General features: G+C 42.2%; 1 protein-coding gene across 2 annotated transcripts in view; it reads left to right on the top strand.

Annotated features, from left to right (window-relative positions):
• Positions 1-2,369: 2,369 nt before the first annotated feature.
• The window catches only part of GMDS (GDP-mannose 4,6-dehydratase), a 389,475-nt gene continuing 369,986 nt past the window's right edge, over positions 2,370-21,858 (top strand). For both annotated transcript variants that reach the window (XM_048939102.1, XM_048939103.1), the window contains exon 1: positions 2,370-2,741. In XM_048939102.1, coding sequence (XP_048795059.1) covers positions 2,697-2,741 — 45 coding nt within the window. In that variant the 5' untranslated portion in view covers positions 2,370-2,696. The remainder of the gene's footprint in view (positions 2,742-21,858) is intronic.

Genomic DNA, 21,858 nt, shown 5'->3' on the forward strand with positions numbered 1-21,858 from the left:
CAATTTCTACTATTGGTAGTGTTTCTTGTCTTTCAAATCTGTAATTATATACCCATATTCAGCAATCATTAGTGGAATGAAATCAGTTTGAAGAAGTAGAAGACAATGTTGCCAACTTTATAAAACTGCCTGTGTCTGGGAAAATTCTTGTTCTGCACAGAAATGAGGACCCCTGAGAACAGCTAGCGTAGTGAGTATAAGAGACAACTGCCTGATTCTTGGTTTATTGCAGAATTCTCTCCGTAGCTTTGATAATATTTTCCTTTAGTCTCTCCTCTTTCTTAATTGCAGAATCATGGAATCATTAAGGTTGGAAAAGACCTCTAAGATATCTAGTCCAGTGTCCAACCCATTCCCACCATGCCCACTAACCATGTCCCTCAGTGCCATATGCACGTGTTCCTTGAACACCTCCGGGGACGGTGACTCCACCTCCCCTGGGCAGCCTGTGCCACTGCCTCACCACTCTTTCTGAGAAGTTTTTTTCTTCATATCCAATCTGAACCTCCCTTATGCAGCCTGAAGGTATTACCTTTCATCCAATCACAGTTACATGGGAGAAGAGCCAACTCTACCTCAGTACAGCCTCCCTTCAGGCAGTTGTAGAGAGTGATAAGGTCTCACCTGAGCATCCTCTTCTCTGGACTAACTAACTGCAGGTCCCTCAGCTGCTCCCCATAACACTTGTGCTCCAGACCTCTCACCACCTTCATTACCCTTCTTTGGACATGCTCCACAGCCTTGATGTTTTTCCTGTAGTGACGGGCCCAAAACTGAACACAGTACTCAAGGTGCGGTCTCACCAGGCCTGAGTGAAGTGGATGACCACCTCCCTGCTCCAGCTGGCAATGCTATTTTTGATGCAAGCCAGGATGCCATGGGCCTTCTTGGCTACCTGATGGCTTATGTTCAGCTGAGCGTTACCAACACCCTCAGATCCTATTTCTACACACAGTCTTGCCAGCCACTATTCCCCAAGCCTGCAGATCGATGCTGTCCTATTTCACAAAGACATATTCTGACATACTTAAGTCTCATCTGGTCTGAACATCACTTGAAGCAGCGAGCTCCTGCTGCACTTTCTCCTCTTACACAGAGATGGAGGCTGCCAATTCTCCTTATCAGATACACGCAGGTAAGAACAGCAGCAAATGCATCAGATGAAGTGAAGGGTTTCTAATGACAAGCCCTGCTGCTATAGTAATGGTGTTAATGTTGAGTTGCTAAAAATGTCATTCTCAATTCCAAGAATAGCAAAGACACAATAGACATGGTATGTGTTATCACTCATTTTTGCGTGGCCCTGTGCGGAGCCAAGAGTTGGACTCGATCCTTGTGGGTTCCTTCCAGATCAAGATATGCTGTAACTCTATATTAGATCTGAAAAATAATTTTAAACAGTTAGATCTCGCTTCACCCAACATCCAGAACGTTTCAGCAACGTTCTGAAACAATGCAATGGGATGAAATCTTGCAGCTGAGTAATCAGGGCAATGCAAGCTAGTGCAGTGACTGCAATCCTCCTACATCACCACTGGAGACTGTAACAGCAAGATTTAAACTGGGAGCGTGTGGGGATAGTGTGCAGATAAGCCTTAAGGATTGCAGAGTACGATTCAAGCTGAAAGGCATGATACCCCCAAACTCTTTCTCATGTTCTGATTAATATATCTTATGGGCTTTCAGAGACACTGAGTAATTGCTGGCCATGCCCTGCAATGAGCTATAGCAGAAGAGTAAAATAAGAACACAGTTTGGATATGTAAAGGTCCTGCAATGCAATCATATAAGAAGGAAACCCTGGGTTGACAGACTTTGGGGATTCATGTAGAAACACAGCCAGGCCTCTTTTTTATCTTGTTTGTTAGTTTTTAGATACAAAAAAATTAATGCATCAATGAAAGAGGACACTTATTCAGTATCTCACCCGCGGGCCGCTCGGTCAAGCCGCGCTCCTCAGGAGCGAAGCGGCTGGCAAAAGCAATGCAAGGCTTAAATCCCTCGCTGTCCTCCAGCTCCTCCGCGCCGCAGGGGTCGCTGTTTCGCCCCCGCACGAGGGCGGGGCTGCGGCGCGCTCGTCGCTCTCACGTGGCGCCGCCCCCTGGCGACACGCGGTCAGGAAGTCGGAGACTCGGCTTCTCCGCGGCGGCAGCTACGCAAGCCACGCCCCTTCGCCCGCTCTCAACCAATCGCTGCACTCGCCTTCGGCCGCGGCGCTCCGGCGTCTCCTATCCCTTTAAGGAAGCGCCGAGGCTCCCGATTGGCTGCAGAGCGGAGCCGGGCGGGGCGAGGCGAGGGGAGGGGTGGGAAAAAACGGGGCGCGCGCCTGCAGTTCCCCCCGTTAGCGCGCGCGCGGGCGGGGGCCGAGCCGGCGGCGGCGCTGGGGCCGCACCTGCGGCCGCCTCAGGGCGGGACGGCTGCTCCGGGAGCGGCGGGCGGGGCGATGCCCCCGGGGCAGAGGTAGCCGCCGGGTGCCGGCAACCCATGTGCGAGCCGCGCTCGGGGCGGCGGCCGTCCTCATCTCGGTGCCCGCCCCCGGCGCCCTGGCCCTGCCCTCGGGCGGCGGCGGTCGCGCCTCCGCCCCGAGCTACCTCCGCACCTGGACCGCCGCCTTCCCCGCCGGCAGCGTGGCGCAGCCAGCGGCGGGAGCGTGTGCCGGAGCCGCGGCCCCGGGAGACGACGACGGCGGCGGGGAGATGGGCGACAAGAAGGTGGCTCTCATCACCGGCATCACCGGGCAGGTAAGTAGCGGGCCGAGGGGGGCCGAGCCCTACCGGCACCCGGCCGAGCGTGCCGGACGCGGGGGGGATGTGGTCCCGCGGGCTCCCGCGGGCTGCAGCCCCAGCCGTGAACGTGGGGCCCGGCGGTCCCGCGAAGTGCCCCGCGAGGTGCCCGGAGCGCGTTGTGGTGCGGCGGTGCGTGGCGCCCGCACTTCCTGTTGCAGCGGGCGCTGTCAGGGCGATGCCGGGCTGCACCGCAGAGCCTCCGGGCGCGCAGGGGCCGGGCGGGCCGCCGCTGGGTGAGGGGGGTGTGTGTGTGTGCTGCTCGTGAGTGCGCTCTGGGCTTAGGGATGCTTTCTGCGGGTATCTCTAGCAGCGGTGCATTTGGTGCCTGTAGTCATCTTCATCTGGACTCGTTAAGGCATCAGCTTGTCCTCTGTTGAAGTGAGATGTGACGTGACCTTCAGCAAAGAAGGAGCTGAATCTGTGAAAGAAAACGTGCAGTGCTTCCATCTCATGGGCTGAAGATGTGGAGTGTTAAGGCAGCCTGTGGCAAGGCTCCCCCTCAGCAGGGCTGCCACACAGAGCAGCACGCTGTCACCTGCTCCTCTGACACAAGGCGGTCAGTCTCATGGTCAGTGCATGCGCTTTCAGCCCAGGCCTCAGTGGGTAACACAGGCATCTCCTTTTTGCATTTTGTGTTCTTGTCCAGCTGTATAGGTAGGGGAAAGGACCTCTGGAGATCATCCAGTCCAATCCCCTGTTAAAGCGGGTTCACTACAGGGTTTCGCAGGGAATTGTCCAGGCAGGTCTTGGATGTCTGTAGAGGAGACTCCACAATCTCTCTGGGCAGCCTGTTCCAGTGCTCTGTCACACTCACAGAGGGTTTGTTAGAGTTTCTATGTTTTTGATTGTGTTAACAATAGAGATAATGATGCTTTCAGTCCTCATACTTTCAGCAGAAGGTGCTGGAGAAGGGCCACATGGAAAGAGAAGCATTTCCTTTGCAGCAGCTTCTCCCCTGGAGAGAAATGATGTGCTGATGGTGAGTTTTAACTTGGGAAGACCTGCAGAAGTGTTGATGTACAGAGCTTGTAGCTTTCCCCACTACACCGCCAACTCGGATGCTCTGTTGGTTGGTTTGTCCATACAGAGGTCTGCTTTGTTGGCAAGTTGTGCTAAATGAAGTTGTGGACTTGTTTGATGATATATGAGGAACACCTTACTTTGCAGTGTAGATGTTGCATGCTGCCTGGAAAAACCACTTTGCTTGCACATGGGTTATCTCTTTGAATGTGCTGAGTGCCATCTACTCATAGGGTGTATTGTTTGTGATGGGTAGAACCTGTTAAGTAGGTCGTGTTGGATGGTATGCATTGATAATTGTCTTAGAATTAGTGGAACCATTTGTTGGTGATTGTTTTTGCTTTTTTTTTTCCCTTTATGGCTGGCAACTTAGTGGCAACTTCGTGCATGGAAGGACTTTTTCTTCAACTGTGGCACTTCCTGGAGTGCTTGCCAATCCATTTGTGAGGCACTGCTGTGAATTGTTCAGAAGGTGATGAGCACTGCAGGAAAGTACAGGTGAAAACAAACACGGTGCTACTTTACAATGAAGAGCCACCTGATTTTTGTGAGGGAATAAACTGTGGCAGTAGTGTCGTAGCATTTCTCATCCGTTACCATATGTGGACTGTGCATTCAGTGGTCATCTGCCTGTCTTACTTCAGCTCATTGTCTGTTCTCGGGTATTCTTAGAACACTTTTCAGTGTCACCCCTTTTGATACATTACTGATCTGAACAATGGACTGACAAGGAGTTGTAACAGTATCTGAGAAGAGGAAAAAGATGGTCTTTTCATGCTAACATTTTTTCTGTGTGTTTTTTTTTTTTTTTTTTTTTTTTTTTTTTTTTTTTTTTTTAGCAAAAATACAAAAATCCAGAGCTTTTTGAAGGACTGCTTGGTGTGAAACGTCTTCTAATCCATTGACAGAAGTATGCTGCTTTTCATTAAGGATAGTAAGTTAGAGGCCTCTAGCTATAATGATCTGATTTGCATGGTGTAGTGTTCTGTGTGATAGCTTTCCCTGCTCCCTTGCAGGGCAGGTTCAGGTTGGTTACTAGAAAGAACTTGTCCTCAGGAGTGGTGAGGCAGTGGCACAGGCTGCCCATGGAGGTGGTAGAGTCACTTTCCCTGGTTGGTATTCAAGCAATATGTAGATGTGGCTCTGAGGGACATGATTAGTGGGCATGGTGGGGACTGGTAGGTAGTTGGAGTAGGTGATCTGAGAGGTCTTTTCCTACCGTAATGATTGTGTGATTCTACTTTCAATGTAATTCTTCCATCTTAATCTATCCTTGGTCATATTACTTGGTGTTCAAACATGCAGGAAGTCGGATCTAGCAAAAGTTTAGGGTACCTAAAAGTTAGCCTTGGTGATGAAACAGGACAAACTCTTGGCTTAGGATGAAAGTTTTATGTGGAGAGTAGGCTCCAAGTCCTATATTCTTCCATCACTGGGCTCTACCACTAGGAATCCTGGTCTGTTTTCTGTTCTTAGATAAAATTTAAGAGGAAGTTGACTAAATATTTGTTCCTTGCCCTCCTATCTTATTCCTTTTTATAATTTTTTTTTTTTTTTTATAACTGCTTTTATTTGGAAAAGCCTCACCCAGAAATGGGGCACCTGGATTCTGTTCCTTCCTTATATGAGAACAGGCCAACTTGCACTTCCGCCTTCCGTGAGAATCCCTTAGTGCTGTCTGTTTTTAAGCTTAATTATCACACATAAAACATACAAATGCATTTGTGCATTTTACAGAGTGGAAATGAGCTTAGGCTTTGTCTTTTCTGGATAGTAAACTTTAATTTCTCGGCTAAATAGAGTTGGTCTGTTTTGCATTCTTTCTTGGAATTGATACTCTTGCAAGGGAGGAAGTAAAGGCTTGGATCCTTTTGGGTGAGGAAGGCATAGAACAGCACTAGATGGATAACTAATCTTATTCAGACTGTGACTCTTCTGCTACAGTGAATTGGTACAGTTGAGTTGTGTAGGGGGTCACTCCTTTGTGTATGGCCAGTGTACGCTGAGAAAGGCCCCATATAGCCTGGAAGAAGGGTAAATGGGTGATAAAGCAGCTCTGTTAGCTTAATTTTTAGGCAACTGTAGAGTTGTGCTTTTATGCTTAGAATACTCTGAGGCTCAGCAAGGTGCTGCTTGAACTGTAGTAGCACCTCCTGATTTGAGATGATGCTACTTCAGGCATAACTGATCATAGCATTGGAATCAGACACCTCATGTTTTTCAGAACTCCTGTATAGGTATGAACATCTCAACTGTTCATCTTTTCCACTGACAAAAGATGGGATTTTGTCCTGTTTATCCTGTGGAGAAAGAGTTGAACTGAGGTAGGACAGATGGTTCTATGAATTCTGGCTGGAATTGTCCAGTGATGCAGCTTTTAACTGAGGTGTGCCATGGAAATATGGCACAGCTGTATCTTGTAGTTTATAGACCTCTAATGCAACTCGTAAGACTGGAGGATGCCAGAAGTGGATGTGCTGCCTGCACGTGCTCTTCTGTATAGTGAGTAGAAGCTCACATATTCCTGCTGAACTACACCAGTTAGCAAAGGCACTTCATGTGGCTTGCTTCTCTTCTAGGTGCAAGCTGTTAGAAGTACAGGTGTCTGTAGGGTGAATGTGCTGACTGATAAACTGATGGTGACCTTTGGCCAGATAGCAAGAGGTGGATACAAGACACATAAAGCCATGAATGCTAATGGATTCCATATGGTCAGGATGCAAAAGGCTTTCTGTTGGCAAGGGCTAGAATCTAGCCACTGTGTAGTATATAAATTAATTTCTGCATGTTCTGCGTTTAATAACGGGCTAAGGTGAAATCGGTGCCATTCTATCGCTTGTACTGCTGATAAGAGACCTTTGACATGCTGCCACTGGTGGTGTACACTCTTGTTGCTGCGCTGAGATTTCCTTATCTCCTTCTCACACTACACTACAGCACTGGGGTAAACCACACTTCACTGTTCTGATAATGTCGGTTCTAGATGGAGGCAATTGCTGAATATGTTTGGATGGATAAAACTTCTCCAGTGTCACACAGGTAATGGTTGGCTGGTAAGCTACTTCTGAGTAATGCATTGCACTTTTTTCTTCATTTAAGGAAATGAAATTTTTGTTGAAACATGAGCCTGTTAGAATGTGTGTTAGAATTATTTTTAACAAAATTAAAATGTGACCTGAAAAATTTTTCCACAATACAAAGTGGATTTGGTGGACTTTTTGGACTTTGGTACTTAGAAGAATTACTATCAAAATTATTATTATTTTTTTTTTAAATCAAACACCAGTATAACTGACAATTTTACTACTAAATATGCTCGTCTTCACCTGCTGTCTTCTCTTGTTAGGGGGAAGCTGAAGTGCTACTAAAGCTGTGCTTGTTGACAGCTTTGCTTTCTAGGCACTGTGACTAAGTATCTTCTAAAGATGCACTTAAATAACTCTGGAAGGTCTGATTGCAGTGCAATCAGTCTGATTGTCTTTCTGTACACTGATGCTTGTAAGAGTGGATGTTGAATTTCTTGGAGAAATACCAAGACACAGTCTGGCTGAGTCCAACTACTGTGTTATATGTTGAAGTTCCATTTTTGCCCTCTGTCACTGGATTAATAAGCCTTGAGTAGTATCTGTCTTTTCTGGCACTGTGCTGCTTTACTTGGAAGGATGATAAGATTGTTTGTAGACCAGCAGGAAAGTTGTTTAACTTCTAAAGCTAAGTTTAAAATGAAGCAATACGCTAGAACTCATATGCCAATACATGACCAGATGCTTTTGTTAATTACAGACAAATTAGTTGTTTCTGTCTTGTAAACGAGAGCTCTTTTGTGCAGTTCCTGACACTTCTTTCAAAACTTGGATTTTGGTTGAAAGTTCTTGGGATCACTATCGTAAGTGTAAATATAACTGTGAAGTTAGCATGCATGTGTAAGTGCAAGAATATTTTCTTTGTTTTACTTGATGTAGAGAGAAGATAGTGCTAGGACAGAGGCAGAGCCTGGAAGTTTAATCAGCATGCATACTGGATCCATATACATATGCATGCTATACAGGTGTTAGTAGTTCAGGATTTGTGAAAGACTAACATTCTGGGAGGAAAAAGGATCACTGAGAAGGCAGGCTTTACGGTTGTGAATTGAGGTAAGACTTAAGATCTGACTGTTACAAATACACTAAGCAGGACAGACTGTGGGGCAAACAACCAGTGATATGAGTGAGGATCATTGCTTCATTTATTTGGTACAAGAGTGACTATAAAACTCTTTCACATGCAGTGGCTCAAGCAGTGTTGGTCCTTGGAGGAGAGTTTTAGAGGAGAGTGTTAGACAACTTCTTAATGTTTTGTTAAGTGTTTTGATCCAATGGAACTCTTTGTCATTTGGCAGTATGTATGTGCCTGGAAGGCAAGTGTAGAGATGTTGTAGCATGCTCTTCAGAGAGAAGACAGTCCTTTGCCAGGTGAAGGGTAGAACCTGAAGGATTGCTTTTCTGCGTAGGAACAGACTAGATTTCACTGGAGCTGCATGGGCTACAGGTAAGGCTTCATGTAAGCTGTGCTGCCTTTCCGTTGAGACAAACGTGGTCTTGGCTGAAAGTAGGTTGCTCTTTATTTTAGTGACTGAATAGCCAAGCATTGTTCTGAGTGAGGATCTGTTGAACATCCTTTTCTTACTTTTGATGATGCAGAGGTGGAGGAATACCAATTTGGACTCAAACTGAAATATAAGAAAGGTAATTGGAAATTGAGGAGAGACCTGTGTGTATACTTCTAAATATTGAGAGGGAGTTCCAGCCTTGAAGTAGATGGTCGGGAGAGGTAGTGAAGTGTTACTCTCAGAGGTACTCCAAACCAAGCTGAAATTGGCCCTGAGCAACTTGCTCAGGTTCTTCCTGGTCTGTGCCTGCTCTGTGGAGTCCAGCTGTATACCATTACCTGCAGTGATGAGTAGTGCAGTTAATAGGGTATTTGAGCACCGGTGAGCTGCAACACATTTATGACACAAAGTATGGCTGGTAAAGAATTAGCTCATATCTATCTTGGTGTACGTGTTAACTTCCCTTTTTTTCCTCCATCCTTGCACATCTGTGTTTATGGCTGCCAGTGCAGTTTGTTCTGGGGCTTCTTACTGGAGAGGGAAGTTCTGTAAAGCAGCACAGATCCTGGTGTTGACTCAAGGATCAGTACAATCTGATTCCTTGTATTTGAGCAGGATATGCACAGGATGTGGACTGAGAAACATTGTGAACAGTAAGTAGACTAAGTGTCACTGTATACAGTGATATATACCTGATGTGAAAGTAGATAAAATACTAAATATGTACCAGGAAATTTAGAATTTAGTATGTAAGAACAGTGCTATGATACAGAAAAGATAGAGGCTTAATACCCAATCTGTGTTTGGGAAGCTGATTTTTGCCAGCAGTATTTCTTGTAAAGGTTTCTGGTGCTGTGAATAACTTAGTTTTGTTGTCGGTTTTATTTTTTAAATGAAGACTGGTAGCCATCAGAAAAGTTACTTGCCTTGGGTGTGGGATGTTGTAAATCTTTGGGTTTTGAAGAGAGTTTCCTAGTCCCTAGCTTGCATTGCTACACCTGAACAGATCTGAAATAATAGAAAGAGAAATGACTTGCTATGGAAAAATCTGACTACTAAATGTAAACATGCCGTATTTCTGTATTTCACAAGACTGTAGCATTGAAGCATCCTTTTCTCTACATACGTACAACCTGTTCAAACTGAAGAGAGCACTCTTCTACCTTCTTCCTGTGATTTCATGCTCTCCCACTAAGCTTAGGTCTTGTTGCTCATCTGGTTGTCTCTTTCCTATCGATTTGGCTGTTGATTTCTCTGCATAAGAGGGTCAATTTCTTAGAAAACAGCTGTGTGGGTGGACAAGGAAAATGGAGTACTTAAGCCTGCTTGATGATGTATGTGTAGAACACATTAAAGGTTACCATCCTGATTCCTATAATTCAAGGGAGTCGTGGAAATTTTTTTCAGTGCAGTTATGATAAAAGTATTAATCCTAGCATTATTTCTTGTGGCCCACATCTTGTTTCTCTGAAGAGTATTAGATGGTCTTGCACTTTTATTTATTCTTTGATATGGTATTACGGTGGTGAGGCAAGAAGTACTTTTTCTCTTGATGATTTCTAACAACTTCATCCCAGCCTCTTCAGGCTTTTGAGTATAGGCTTGAGTCCTGATTAAGTACCTGTTCTTATAAACTTGTCAGTTCTGCTACTCTTCCTATAATGCTGCAACTCATTTGAGGAGGTATAGTTCCCTTGAACCAGCTGATGAACAATGGCATGAGAGCAAGTCAACATCATGGAAGGTGTATCTGATTTTTCTCTCTCAAGGATGTGTGCTCATCTAAGTCTCTTCTTGCTACTTTGGTTGCTTTTTAGACCAATGAATAAAATGAAAGACTTTTCTTTATTTTTCTCATCTACTTTCATATGAATTCACTGATGGTTTTTTCCTTTTTTTTTTTTTTTTTTTTTTTTTTTCCCAGGACCTTAGTTAAGGAATTCCTTTGAGTTCTGTAGTTCTGTACACAAGCTAGGGGGTGCAGTTATATATAAAATGCTCAACTTAGCAAGGCTATAGGATAGTGAGGAGAAAGCGTGGAGTTCTCTCATTTTTGTTTTCTGTTATTAGAAAAGCCTCTGCAGGTCTTTGTTTCTAGGGTGCAAACAGTTTTTCTCAATCTAAGTCAATAATGAGATTTTTTAAAGCCTGGCAACTTGATGGTAAGCTGTTTTGTCTTGTCACCTATTCCTTTTACACGTGTCATTAAGCAGAATGAGAATAAGCAGAATTAAACTTCCTCATATGTAATGTAAATATTGCAGCACTTTTTGTTTATTCACAAATACACAGTAGACGTCAGCCAGGCAATCTTTCCTCAAGTATTCTTTTCTTGTGGGAAATGAGTTTTGCTTTGCAACTCGTATGTCATCTCACAGCAAACTTTCTCAGGATGTGTCCATTGACTTTATGAGCTAGCTGAAGCTGGTTCAGTGACAGGTTCCATTGAATAGCACTTGACATCTACTGGGAGTAGAGTTCATTGCATTGAATAAAAGTACAGCTGTTATCATGCAGTCAAATCAGTCTGTTAAAAATTGATGCAATACCCTTGTATTGACGCTTAGTCAAAGCCAACAGATAAATCAGCTACAAAAACGTATTTGCCTTGGGTGGGGAATGCTATAGATCTCTGGGTTTGGAAGGAGTCTCCTGAAACAGCTCACAGTACAATTAGTATATGCTTGAACACATTTGAAATAATTGGAAGCAAAGATACTTGCTCTGGGGAAAAATCTGACTGTTAAGTGTAGTGAGATACAGTTACTTTCTATGAGTTCTCTAGATTTTGCTGTAACCTGACCTATTTATTGCTGCTTGAAAATTTCTCTCAAAGAAAAGTTCATACAGTCTGTGGTGAAATTGAATGTGTAATGGGGGGATATTGCTATATTGAAAGTCTAGTCAAGTGCTTTTGTTGTAATGAGAAGATGCTGTATCTGACACCTGCATAGCTATGTAAAGGCATGCCTCTTGGCTTTTTTTTTCTTGCATTTCATGTTCCTGAGGAGGTGTTCTTTTGCATGTGTTGTATGTGATACATTCTGTCTGTAAAGTTTCACCTTCCAGGGTGGTACAAAAGCATGTGTGGCTAAGAGATACACTCTGGTCTTCTGTCTTACGTACTTATAAGCATTTTGAGGTAGTATGTCATCATGCTGCACTGGAAGCCTTAAAACACAGCAAAGCCAAAGCAACAAAAATACAAAACCAACAAAGCGCCGAATGAAGATCAGTTAGCAATGTGAAAACAGTAGGAAATTCTCATTCCAACTTAATAATGTATGAACCCATACCAGAAGTAAATGGAACATATTTACCATTTCATGAGTGTAAATAAGCCTTTTCCAATGTATATGGAACAGTATATGTTTAGAAGGACTGAAGTCAGGCAGGGAACATTTAGTGCTCCTATATATGCCCTGTTTCTGACTTTTATGCTTCTTGCTTGATACACTGCAGTCCATTCTAGCTGCTACTGTAGCCTCTATCTTCATGTTTTGGTTGCTGGTGCTTTGGAACTTAGGGTACAACTGTCTGTTTAGGCTGCTACTTGTCAAGCTGCAGGCATGCATGCTGTAATGTTGTTACTGTGTCTCTTGCTTTTTTCTAATCATCTTTTGCATGTGGGATTTCTTTGGGTGCAATGGCAGCGTCTGTCTTCATAAACTGTGCTGGTGGTGATCCACTCCTTTTGATTTCTATTTCTGTTTTAGAAACCCAAAGAACGGCTACTCTATCTCCAATGTCTTTGACTACTTCATCTTGCATGTAGCTCTCCAAAAGCAGAAACGTTAATGTGGTGAAGGTTTGTTTTTCAAATGCTGAAAACACTGGCAAAGCTTTCTGGATTTTATACAACTAAATAATTGTGGTTTTCGAGTTAGTGTAATTTTTTCCCATGATTATACAGTAGTAGTCTGTCAACATTTTTGTGCCAAAACTTAGCACACTGTTTGTTTCTGAAATTAAAATGCCATTGAAATCTGGTAGCATGTACAGTATAAAGAATATACAGAAGTCTTTGGATTTGAATACTGAGTATGATGTTCTTCCATCCTGTAGATGGTGTGATCATGCCAATAGCTTTGTGATATATCAGAGTTTTGATGTAACGCTTAAGAAGCCACAGCCAAGAAGCTATTTTACTAGTGTTGAGTTAATATTCCTGATCAAGTGCTGTTTTGATGAACCCCAAGAAGCCTGTTCTGCTCTTGTGGAACTTAGTCTCTCTATTGCTTTCAAATTAATGTTTCATTTCCCTCTACTAATGTTTGCAGTGATTTCAGACAAGATGAGAGCAGTTTCAGAATGCTGATTACCCTTTAGACAGCAGTGGAGGGTATGTTGTAGATCTGTAGGCTCAGTAGCATAGGCACATTTGTTTTTGAGGCTGAAATAAAGTTATGTAGTTGTTCTTGAAGATGTGAAGGCGAGAAAGTCATAAGGAATAGCAGCTAAACTGTAGTTTATGCCCTTTCTAGCACATTTCAGAGAAATAGTCATAACTGTAGCTGGCCCATGACTGGAAATTAGTAACTCTGATTTTCTTCAGGTATTTGATTTCTTAAGTTTACTGCAATGATCTGAATGCACTGTTATGCATTAAATGGAAGATCATGTTCATGTGTTCTTATTGCTGCCTTTCCTAACACTGAAGCTGTTAAGTTCTTCTCTATTTTGAAATTTAAGGTTAGAGTGATAAGATTTTTTTCTTTACTAATTTGCAAGTTTCTCATTACTGAAGAATGAAATAGACATATCAATACAGATTATCTCTAAAATATTTGCTGCATTTGTTATTAATTTCCTTGTACTTTTGTACTTCTGCAGTTATGTTGGATCAATATTCAATCAGGACATTAAAAAATACTTATAGAAATATTCTGCTGTGACTTTATTTATGAAATTTGTTCAGCATTTTGTCATTACACTATTCTGTTTAAACAGTGCTAGAAATCATACTTTCTGAAATTGGGAGGCAATGTAGATGGGGAAATGCTGACTGCTAATTACAGTTGAAGTGCAAGTCAGCTTTGTTATACGTGTGCACTGGTGGTTCTTACCACCTCTCAGTATCTTGCATCTTTCTGTTATTCTGATTCAAGGAAAGTGTAACACAGACTTGGCAAATGAAAAACATCCAGAACCATCACAGTACTGGAGTCCTCTGAGCAGTACTGATGTATTTTTGATTTTAATAAACAAGAAGACTTGCAAAGTAATTAAGTTATTGATGGTTTATAAATACTTTTCTTAATATGAAAGTGTCTAAATAGTGAAATAACATTGTGATTGGAACTTGTGGAGGTGGACACGCAGCTTGATTTGACACTGAAGTAGGTTGAGTTGCTGTTGGAAATACTTTTTGTGACTTAAGAAGTGTGATGGTGAACTTTAGTTGTTGCTGTTTCATTTCCTTTGTACTAGCTTGTGTTACTGGTTGATGAATTCTGTCACTTTCAGTAGGAACATCCTTGCTTAACTATGCCTACGCTAAGCTAGCTGTCTAGGCAGCTGCTTTGGTGTAAGAGAATCATCTAGCCCATTAAGTTCAGATTGTAGGCTTGTTTGATTAGATGAATGTGCCTACCATAAGATAGGAAGAGTTGTGTTCTAAGTCGTGTTGGCTATGTGGATGTCTGCTCTACTGACTGTGAAAGGTGCTTAGGGTGCCTGATGGGTGGTGCTTATTTATGCTTTCATTTGCCTAAGCAGCATTTATTTTATTTGGAGCACTAAATAGGAGCGAGGATGAGTTTAATTACTGGGATTCTTTTGTAGTGACAAAAAGGGCTGATTATGCTTTAAGTGTGTGTGCTTGTGTGTGTGTGTGTGTGTGTATACAGATAAAAAGAAAAGAGGGAATGCCGGACACCGGGTGTTGTTACAGATACTGTTTCTGTGGGACTGCTGCTTTGGACTCAGTCTGGAGAGGAATGGTGCTCCTAAGTGACTGCCTCTTGAACACTCAGCATACCACTGCAGCTTCCCTGCTGCTGCTGACCTCTCAATCCCTGATCTTCTGATCATTGAACACTTTCTGGTCTTTCTTTTTGAGGTAATGATAATATTTGATTTCTACCTTACCTGGCCTTCATGATGGGTCTTAAGTTACTCTCTATCATGTGTATGCTCTCATCTTAATATTGAATTGTGGTTGTAGCCAAAAATGTCGTTATTTTCCCTCCAAAACTTTCTGGAGTGTTTAGATGACTTTTATCTGTTGGCTTACCGAGGCTGACATTTCAATGTAAGATTGTTCATTTTCCCCTCAAAATGTTCCAATAGTTATTAACAGTAGATGCCAATATTTGTATGGCCTATGCACTGAAGGTCAGAATGGGGTCAGTTTGTGGCTATGAATGGTAGGGAAAGAGGCCAAAAATCAAGTAAAGGAAGAAGATTCCTTTGGAGGAGGTAGAAGACCATGTTCTTAACAAAGATCTAAAATCTTTTGAGTGATTGAGTATGCTGAGCAAAAAAATATCACTGGCTTGACCCTGACTAGTTCTTGTGTTCCAATGACAACGGTTTTGATGAATTTTTTTAAATTGATCTGACAAAAATAATTTGAGCTTATAGGAGTAGCATTGGTTAATGATCAAATCAAAGCTTTGAGATTAGCTTAACAGTTCACGGCTTCTTTTATACCTGGGATTCTGAGGGGAGCATGGCTGAGAGAAGGGTTTGTAAATCTGTAAGTATGTCAGGTGGGGTAGAGTAGGGTAGAGTATGTCAGGCCTTAATTCTTTATAGTTTCACATCCTTGAGAAGAAGCTTCATTTTAATATGGGAAAACATACAAAAAGACAGGAGAAAAAGCTACTTTACTATTGTTCCTGCTGTTACAGTAGGACTGTACTGTCCTTGGCATTATGTATGTGGAGGAAAAACATGTAGCTCTACAGTGTATTTATATACAATGAGGTGGTGGTAGGAGATCACCATCGTTTAGCATTTAGTTAAATTGCTATATATTATTGAATTTATCTAAGACATTACTGACTTCCCTCACACTCAAAGTTGCTAGCCTTTAAAGCCAGTGTCTAATATTTCCCATAATTAAACCTAGCTATGAAGTAGAATAAAATCCTGAATCCATGCAATGTGCTCAATGCATTAATGTACCCTTGGAAAAACCTCTTTTGGAGTACAATTCTATTCTGTTGCAAGTTTCTCTGTACCTTTTATTTAAAAGATACTCTGCCCTTGTGAGGCCCATCTGGACTACTGTGTCCAGGTCAGGGGCCCCTGGTACAAGAAAGACAGGGAGCTGTTAGAGAGGGTCCAGAGGAGAGCCACTAAGTGATGGAGCACCTCCCTACAAAGACAGGCTGATGGAGCTGGGCTTGTTCAGCCTGGTGAAAAGAAGGCTGCTGGGTGACCTCATTGTGGCCTTCCAGTACCTAAAGAGAGACTGCAAACAGGAGGGGAATCAACTCTTTGAAAGGGTAGATAACAGCGGGACAAGGGGAAATGGTTTTAAGTTGAGGAAGGGAAGATTTAGATTGGATGTCAGGGGGAAGCTCTTTACAGAGAGAGTGGTGAGGTGCTGGAACAGGCTGCCCAGAGAGGTTGTGGATGCCCCGTCCCTAGGGATGTTCAAGGCCAGACTGGATGGGGCCCTGGGCAGCCTGGTCTAGTATTAAATGGGGAGGTTGGTGGCCCTGCATGTGGCAGGGAGGTTAGAGATTGGTGATCCTTGGGGTCCCTTCAAACCCAAGTCATTCTATGATTATTGCAGCATCTTTTCAGCTGTATATTCCTGACATTTGATGAATTAAAATGTCAATTACTTCATGCTTGTGAAGAACAGATGTGCCAGTGTCATTTGGAGTGGTGCTTTTAACTTTGCATGGAGCTACTCACTCAGTGTATAGCATTTATTTCCTTTCTTGAAGAATCTCAAGTGATAGCTATTCAAAACTATGTTACTTCTACTCTGTGCTTAAGCACATACTGGCCCAGTTACAAAGATCTATAGTTGTGAACTGTGTACTGGAACGGCTTCTTTGGTATGCCTCTAATTCTTGAAGAATACGTGCCAAAATTGAAAATTACTTATTTCTCCATGTCTTGCTCTCCACCAACTTTCTGTCTTGCAATATTTATCAAATTGCCTTTTTAAGGTGTAGTCCTGTTTGGCAATGATTGTATCCAAAAATGAATTGCAAATTTTGGACATTATTATTCAGAAATTATGTATTAAAATTATGTAAAAAGTTGAGCCTTGCCTTTCACCCAGTGAAAACAGAAATGTTGCTCCCCATGGATATGGGAGCAATATGGTTGGTTCTGCTGAAGGCAGTTTTTACAGCTGGGTGCTAAAGCCATGAAAATCAAACTGCTGACACAACCTGAATCATAGTACTGCAAGTAGCACTTCTTTGTTTTTGTATGACAGTTTCATTGGTACTATAAATAGTTGGCTCCTTACAGGTGTTCGTATGTAATAACTCTTAGAAGGCAACACTTGGTAAGTTTTCAAATGAATCATGTTAATTCCAGGATTAATTTTTGCAGGGAGACCTTTTGGCTTTTTTCCTTTTGAGGTTTTTAGTCATAAAAATCCATATGTGAAAAAAGTCCGTTCCTTTTAATTCTTGAAGTGCAGCTTTTCTGGCAGGGAGAATCAGAAAAGAAGCTGTTTGTGATAGTGGGCAGCCTCACTCGATCTAATGCTTCCACTGTCAGTCTCCTTGAACAAAATGTTTTTCTTTCTAGTTGTTCTGTTCTGCCGTTGGTACTCAGCTGGCAGGAGATCTTCAAGTTAGCCGTGTTGTCACCAGCACTGAGCTAACAGCAGATCTAAGAGGAAAAGCCTGTGTGCTTCTGTTTCAAACACCAGCAAGGAAGCCTGAATACACATACAGTAGTAAAGACTTTTCTCAGCTGTTGCTTGGTGTATATACTGACAGTGTCATGTGCTTTTAACTGAATAGATGGCTGAGTGCAAAACCAGAGTTCCTGTTGCAAGACTTTCTATTGCTCCCTCTTGGTTCTGGTTTATGTAGCAGTGTTGGGAGAACAAAGAAGTGACTGTGTACGTGGCTTGAGTCTGGAATAGTTTAGGTGCTATAGTGAGTCCTCAGACAGCTTGGTAAAATGCTGTCTATAAATTAGGCTGGGAAACTTTGTGTTTTCTTTTACAGTTATCACTGAGCCTGAATTTAACATGGCTGATAGTTGGTGCAGTGCCTCTTCCAGGTAGTGCTGATTAATGCAGTAATACTCTGGGATGTAGTTATCTTGACCTGTGGAGAACCTGAAGTGAGCAACTTTATGTGGCACCTGGCATCTACAAAGAAACAAATCTTTGTTTAGTCTTTGGGACTGCTATTCAAAAATGTCCATCAAGAAGGAGTGTGGTATGGTACACTTCTTTTTCTCTCCAGTCCTTACCTGAGCTTACTGACATCTGAAAAAAGTCTGTGAGGTTTATTTGTAAATGCTTTACTATGGATTTCAAAGATATTGGATACTGTAGCATGCATGGGTTTGTAGTTGCACCTTTAAACGGTTTAGCTAGGGAAGTATTTGAACTACATTTAGCTGGGAATTATTAGGTTTTGAGAGATTTTTGTAAGAATTTCCTTAATTAGCATAGAGACCAGACTTTCAGAATTAAACTCCAGCATACAGCCACCTTTGTTAATGCATTTCTCCACATTTAGTTCGTTAATTACATGGAAAAGGCTGACTAATTCAATGGAAAGTGATGTTGGAGAGAAAGTGATGGGAAGGGAGCAACACTGGAGAAGGAGGAAGTACAGGTGAAGTTTTTGGTATTACTACCCTATAGTTCATATATGCAGTTCACAAACAAAATATTTTTCTAAGAAAGCTTGCTTTTCAGTTAAATAAATTTCCTTGCCTAGATAATGTGGGGTGAAAGGCGTGAATTAACTTGCTGATCCTGAAGCAATGGCTGAGGGTGAAAGATAACATTGCTTGAAGTTATCAGTGATCATTTAAATTAATTCTGACTTGTTTCTTGATTCTTTGGTTGTTTTTATTACCATTGTTTTGTTATCATTCTCAGTACTTCAGTTCTACGTGACTTTTTCTTTAGGCTTCTACCTTTAAACTATTTTCTGTGATTACTCCGTGACAGTGAAGTAGTTGGAACTATGAGCATTAGTTGAAACTTCTAGTGAGTAATATTTTTGTTCTTAAGTGATCATAGCATCACCAACGTTGGAAAAGACCTCTAAGGTCATCCAGTCCAGCTGTTCACATATCACCAATATTAATGAGACTTTATATAGACAGAAGGTGCTTCGTGGAATGCTGCTTTCCTGGATGTCTGCAAAAGAAACTTGTTGGAGTCCAGGCCTCTTGAGGAGCCGAGTTGGAAGAGGACTAAGCTTTATACTCTTTAAAACTGCAGTCAAATATATTGAAGTTTGAGATGGGCATGGAAATTTTGTTACATTGTAGGTGAAGACGCTGTATGTATGGTGATGTGAGCCGGAAGTTAAATAGTTGTTGAGGTGGGAGGAGGGCAAAATGGTTCTGGGATGTGAAATAAGTCCACGCTCAAAATCTGAAAACAGCTCTTTTGAACAAAACAGGGTTACCACTTTCCTGTTCTCTCTGCATGGTTCAAGAGGTTCATGATGTAGAAATCTCATTAAAGGTTGTTCTGCTTTTGTAGAATTTTATTCCATGATGGTGCTACCTCCACTCCTGTGTTCTGATTATTTTTTTTTTTTTATAGATCAAGGTGGATAAATGGAGAGAAATAATACTCTGACAGGCTGATTATACTGTGGTAATGCATTCTCCCCTTGATCCCAGTTGCAGCACAGAGCTGTGCTTTTAGTGACACAGTAAAGCTCTCCACCTAGAGGGAGGAAACAGACTGCAGTCACTGGAGCAAGGCTGACTGGCTGCCTTGGCTTGGGAGATCCACGCTTCGCACAAAGCAAAGAGTGGCATAGAGGTCTTTTTTCTCTAAGAGAAAATCAAGTAGCTGGTAACTTCCATACTTAGTACTTTATTTCAAATAAAAATCCAGCAATACCGAGAAAACTAGACTCTACTATTCATTAAGGATACGATATACAGTAAATTGCACACAAATATTAATGTTCTTCAGATATTTGGTATGCTTTGTAAGAAACTGCTTGTTCAGATTACTTTTCTTTGCTTCATCTCTTCCTTGATGTAGGAGTGGACTTCTGAAGAGCATCTCCTTACTGTGGCTGAAGACAGTGCTCCAATAAATGTTTCCCACTGTGCTTTCTGAATGCATGACTGTGTTTGCAGAATGGCATTGGTCATACCTAAACTTGACGTTTTTAGCTTAAGTGAAGAATGTCTGTGTAAGAAGCAAATAAAATTATTTCCAGCATATTAGATTTCTCCACGCTATCCTTAGATCTCCTTTCCCATTGGGTCTCTGCTTCTCTGCTTTGAGCTGGATGTGGATACGAAATGAGTTGTTGCAGAACAAATCTCTTGCTTTGGCTTAGTGGCAGCCTTTTTTTTTTTTTTTTTTTTTAAAGAATCTTGAATGTTGATGAACAATACCAGTATGTGTTTGTGATTATTTTGTTTGCAAAAAGTATGCACTGCTTTGATTACTGTGGAAAATAAATGTTATGAAGATTTTAGCTATGCCATCTTTGAAAAAGAGGACTTGGGGGGGGGGGGAAATTAAGGACATCAGCTTTAATAGGAATAGGATGAAATCCTTGTTTTTATATGCCTAGGAGTATTTCTGAAGTATGCAAGTTTTGCAGCAGTAGCATATATACTTCCAGATTTTTTTAATATGAACTGAACTGGTTTTCTGTTCCAGTGTCAGTGAGAAGAGTTTATGTTTATGGATATGGATTTATGGGTGACTGGTATGACAATTACAGATATAGGAAATCTGGAGGGAACTGCTGGAAAGTATGTGGTATTTGCTAACAGTAATATATATTTTTAAAGCTACTGTGTGTGATATGTTTTTTACCATCTATCATTACATAATCTCAAATCACTGATGGCTCAGTCAATCCTTCAGCATGCGAGTTAATGCAGGAAATTTGACCAGACAACATTGGTTATACAGAGGATTACTATCTGCTACTGCTGTAGTAAGCAAGTTTGATTGGGGGCATTATTTCTTAGGCTTGCAGAAATGCCTTGTTGAAAACTGTTTTGCTTTCTTTGCCAGGCTTTTACTGTTGATCCTTGTAATGGAAATGCAAGTCATGGCTTGAAACAGTGATTGAGCACCTGGTAGGAGTGCAGGGCCAACCCAGGGGAGCTCAGGTGCAGGCAATGAAGCTGAGAGACTGGAAGGGGTGGAGCCAGGATGCACCCCTTCCCAGCCCTCATTTAAGGGTTGGCAGTGAAGGTGAGGGTGTCTTGTTGGGGATTCCTATGTACATGAGGCCTTTTGAAGGTAAGCAGTTTATTTTTGTGCTTGTGGCTTTTGTATTTGAGCCTGGGACCTTGCTACTCTGCTGTTATTGCTGCACTTTCTATTGCTTTACAATCCCAAAATTCCACACAGCTGTCTGTTCTATAACCTTTCAGTCCAAATGAGCCAACTGTAATGAAAAATGTGAGGAGGAGGGAGGAAATTTTACAAGGTTGCATGATCTTAACTCTTTGAGGTAGACTCAGTGGTTTGTAGCATGGTCTCAACATCATCTTCTGAGACAAGGGCTTTTGTTTCTTGGTCAGTATCAATAAAATTTTTTGAAAATGACTGTCCTTGGAGTCAAATAGACCTCATGATATCACCTGTCTGAATTCTGAGAAGGCTTTTCTCCATGCTGGCTGTGTTCCAGTCCTTACAGCTCTCTTTCTGTCAGTCTCACTGTCCCTGTGGGTGCGTGAAGTATTTTCCAGACTGTTGTATTTGATACTCGACAGAATTTATCTTCCTCAGCAAACTAGGATGAGACTGGGAAGGCAGAATGGAATTTGATAGTATTGCACTTCTGGTTATGGTGTTCTAGGTAGTTTGGGTCAGGAGCCAGAACAGTGTTGTAATCTAAGCACAGTTAGAAGTAGGTAAATGTTATATGGTGTAAGAGAAATGGACGTTGGAAGCTTTGATGTAAAACTGTGGCAGGAGTTGTCTGCTGAGGTGGGTAATTGAAGCCCTGCTGAGCATTCAGCTGAGCAAGAGGTTGGGCAGAGTTTGGCATTGGACCAAAGATGCGGGGCAGTCAGGGAGAGAGGATGGGGTAACTGTGATGAGGGGAAGTACAGCAGACTTGCGCTGAGCAGTGAAACTGGAGCAAGAGTTTGGGAAAGCAAATGATGTTGGGGTGGGTGAATGGCTAGGAAGGAGACTGGGAATGGGTCCATGAAGAAAGTGACCCTGAGAGAGTGGGTGAAGCTTTGGAAGTGAGAAATGGTGATGAATTGGGAACATCCTAAGACTCGAGATTTTAGTAAGCAGCAAGAAGGGGGCCTGGATAGAGAAGGAGCTGTGAGGGAAACTATTCC

This window comes from Lagopus muta, chromosome 3 (genome assembly GCF_023343835.1).
Source record: "Lagopus muta isolate bLagMut1 chromosome 3, bLagMut1 primary, whole genome shotgun sequence".
Taxonomy (NCBI): Eukaryota; Metazoa; Chordata; class Aves; order Galliformes; family Phasianidae; genus Lagopus; species Lagopus muta.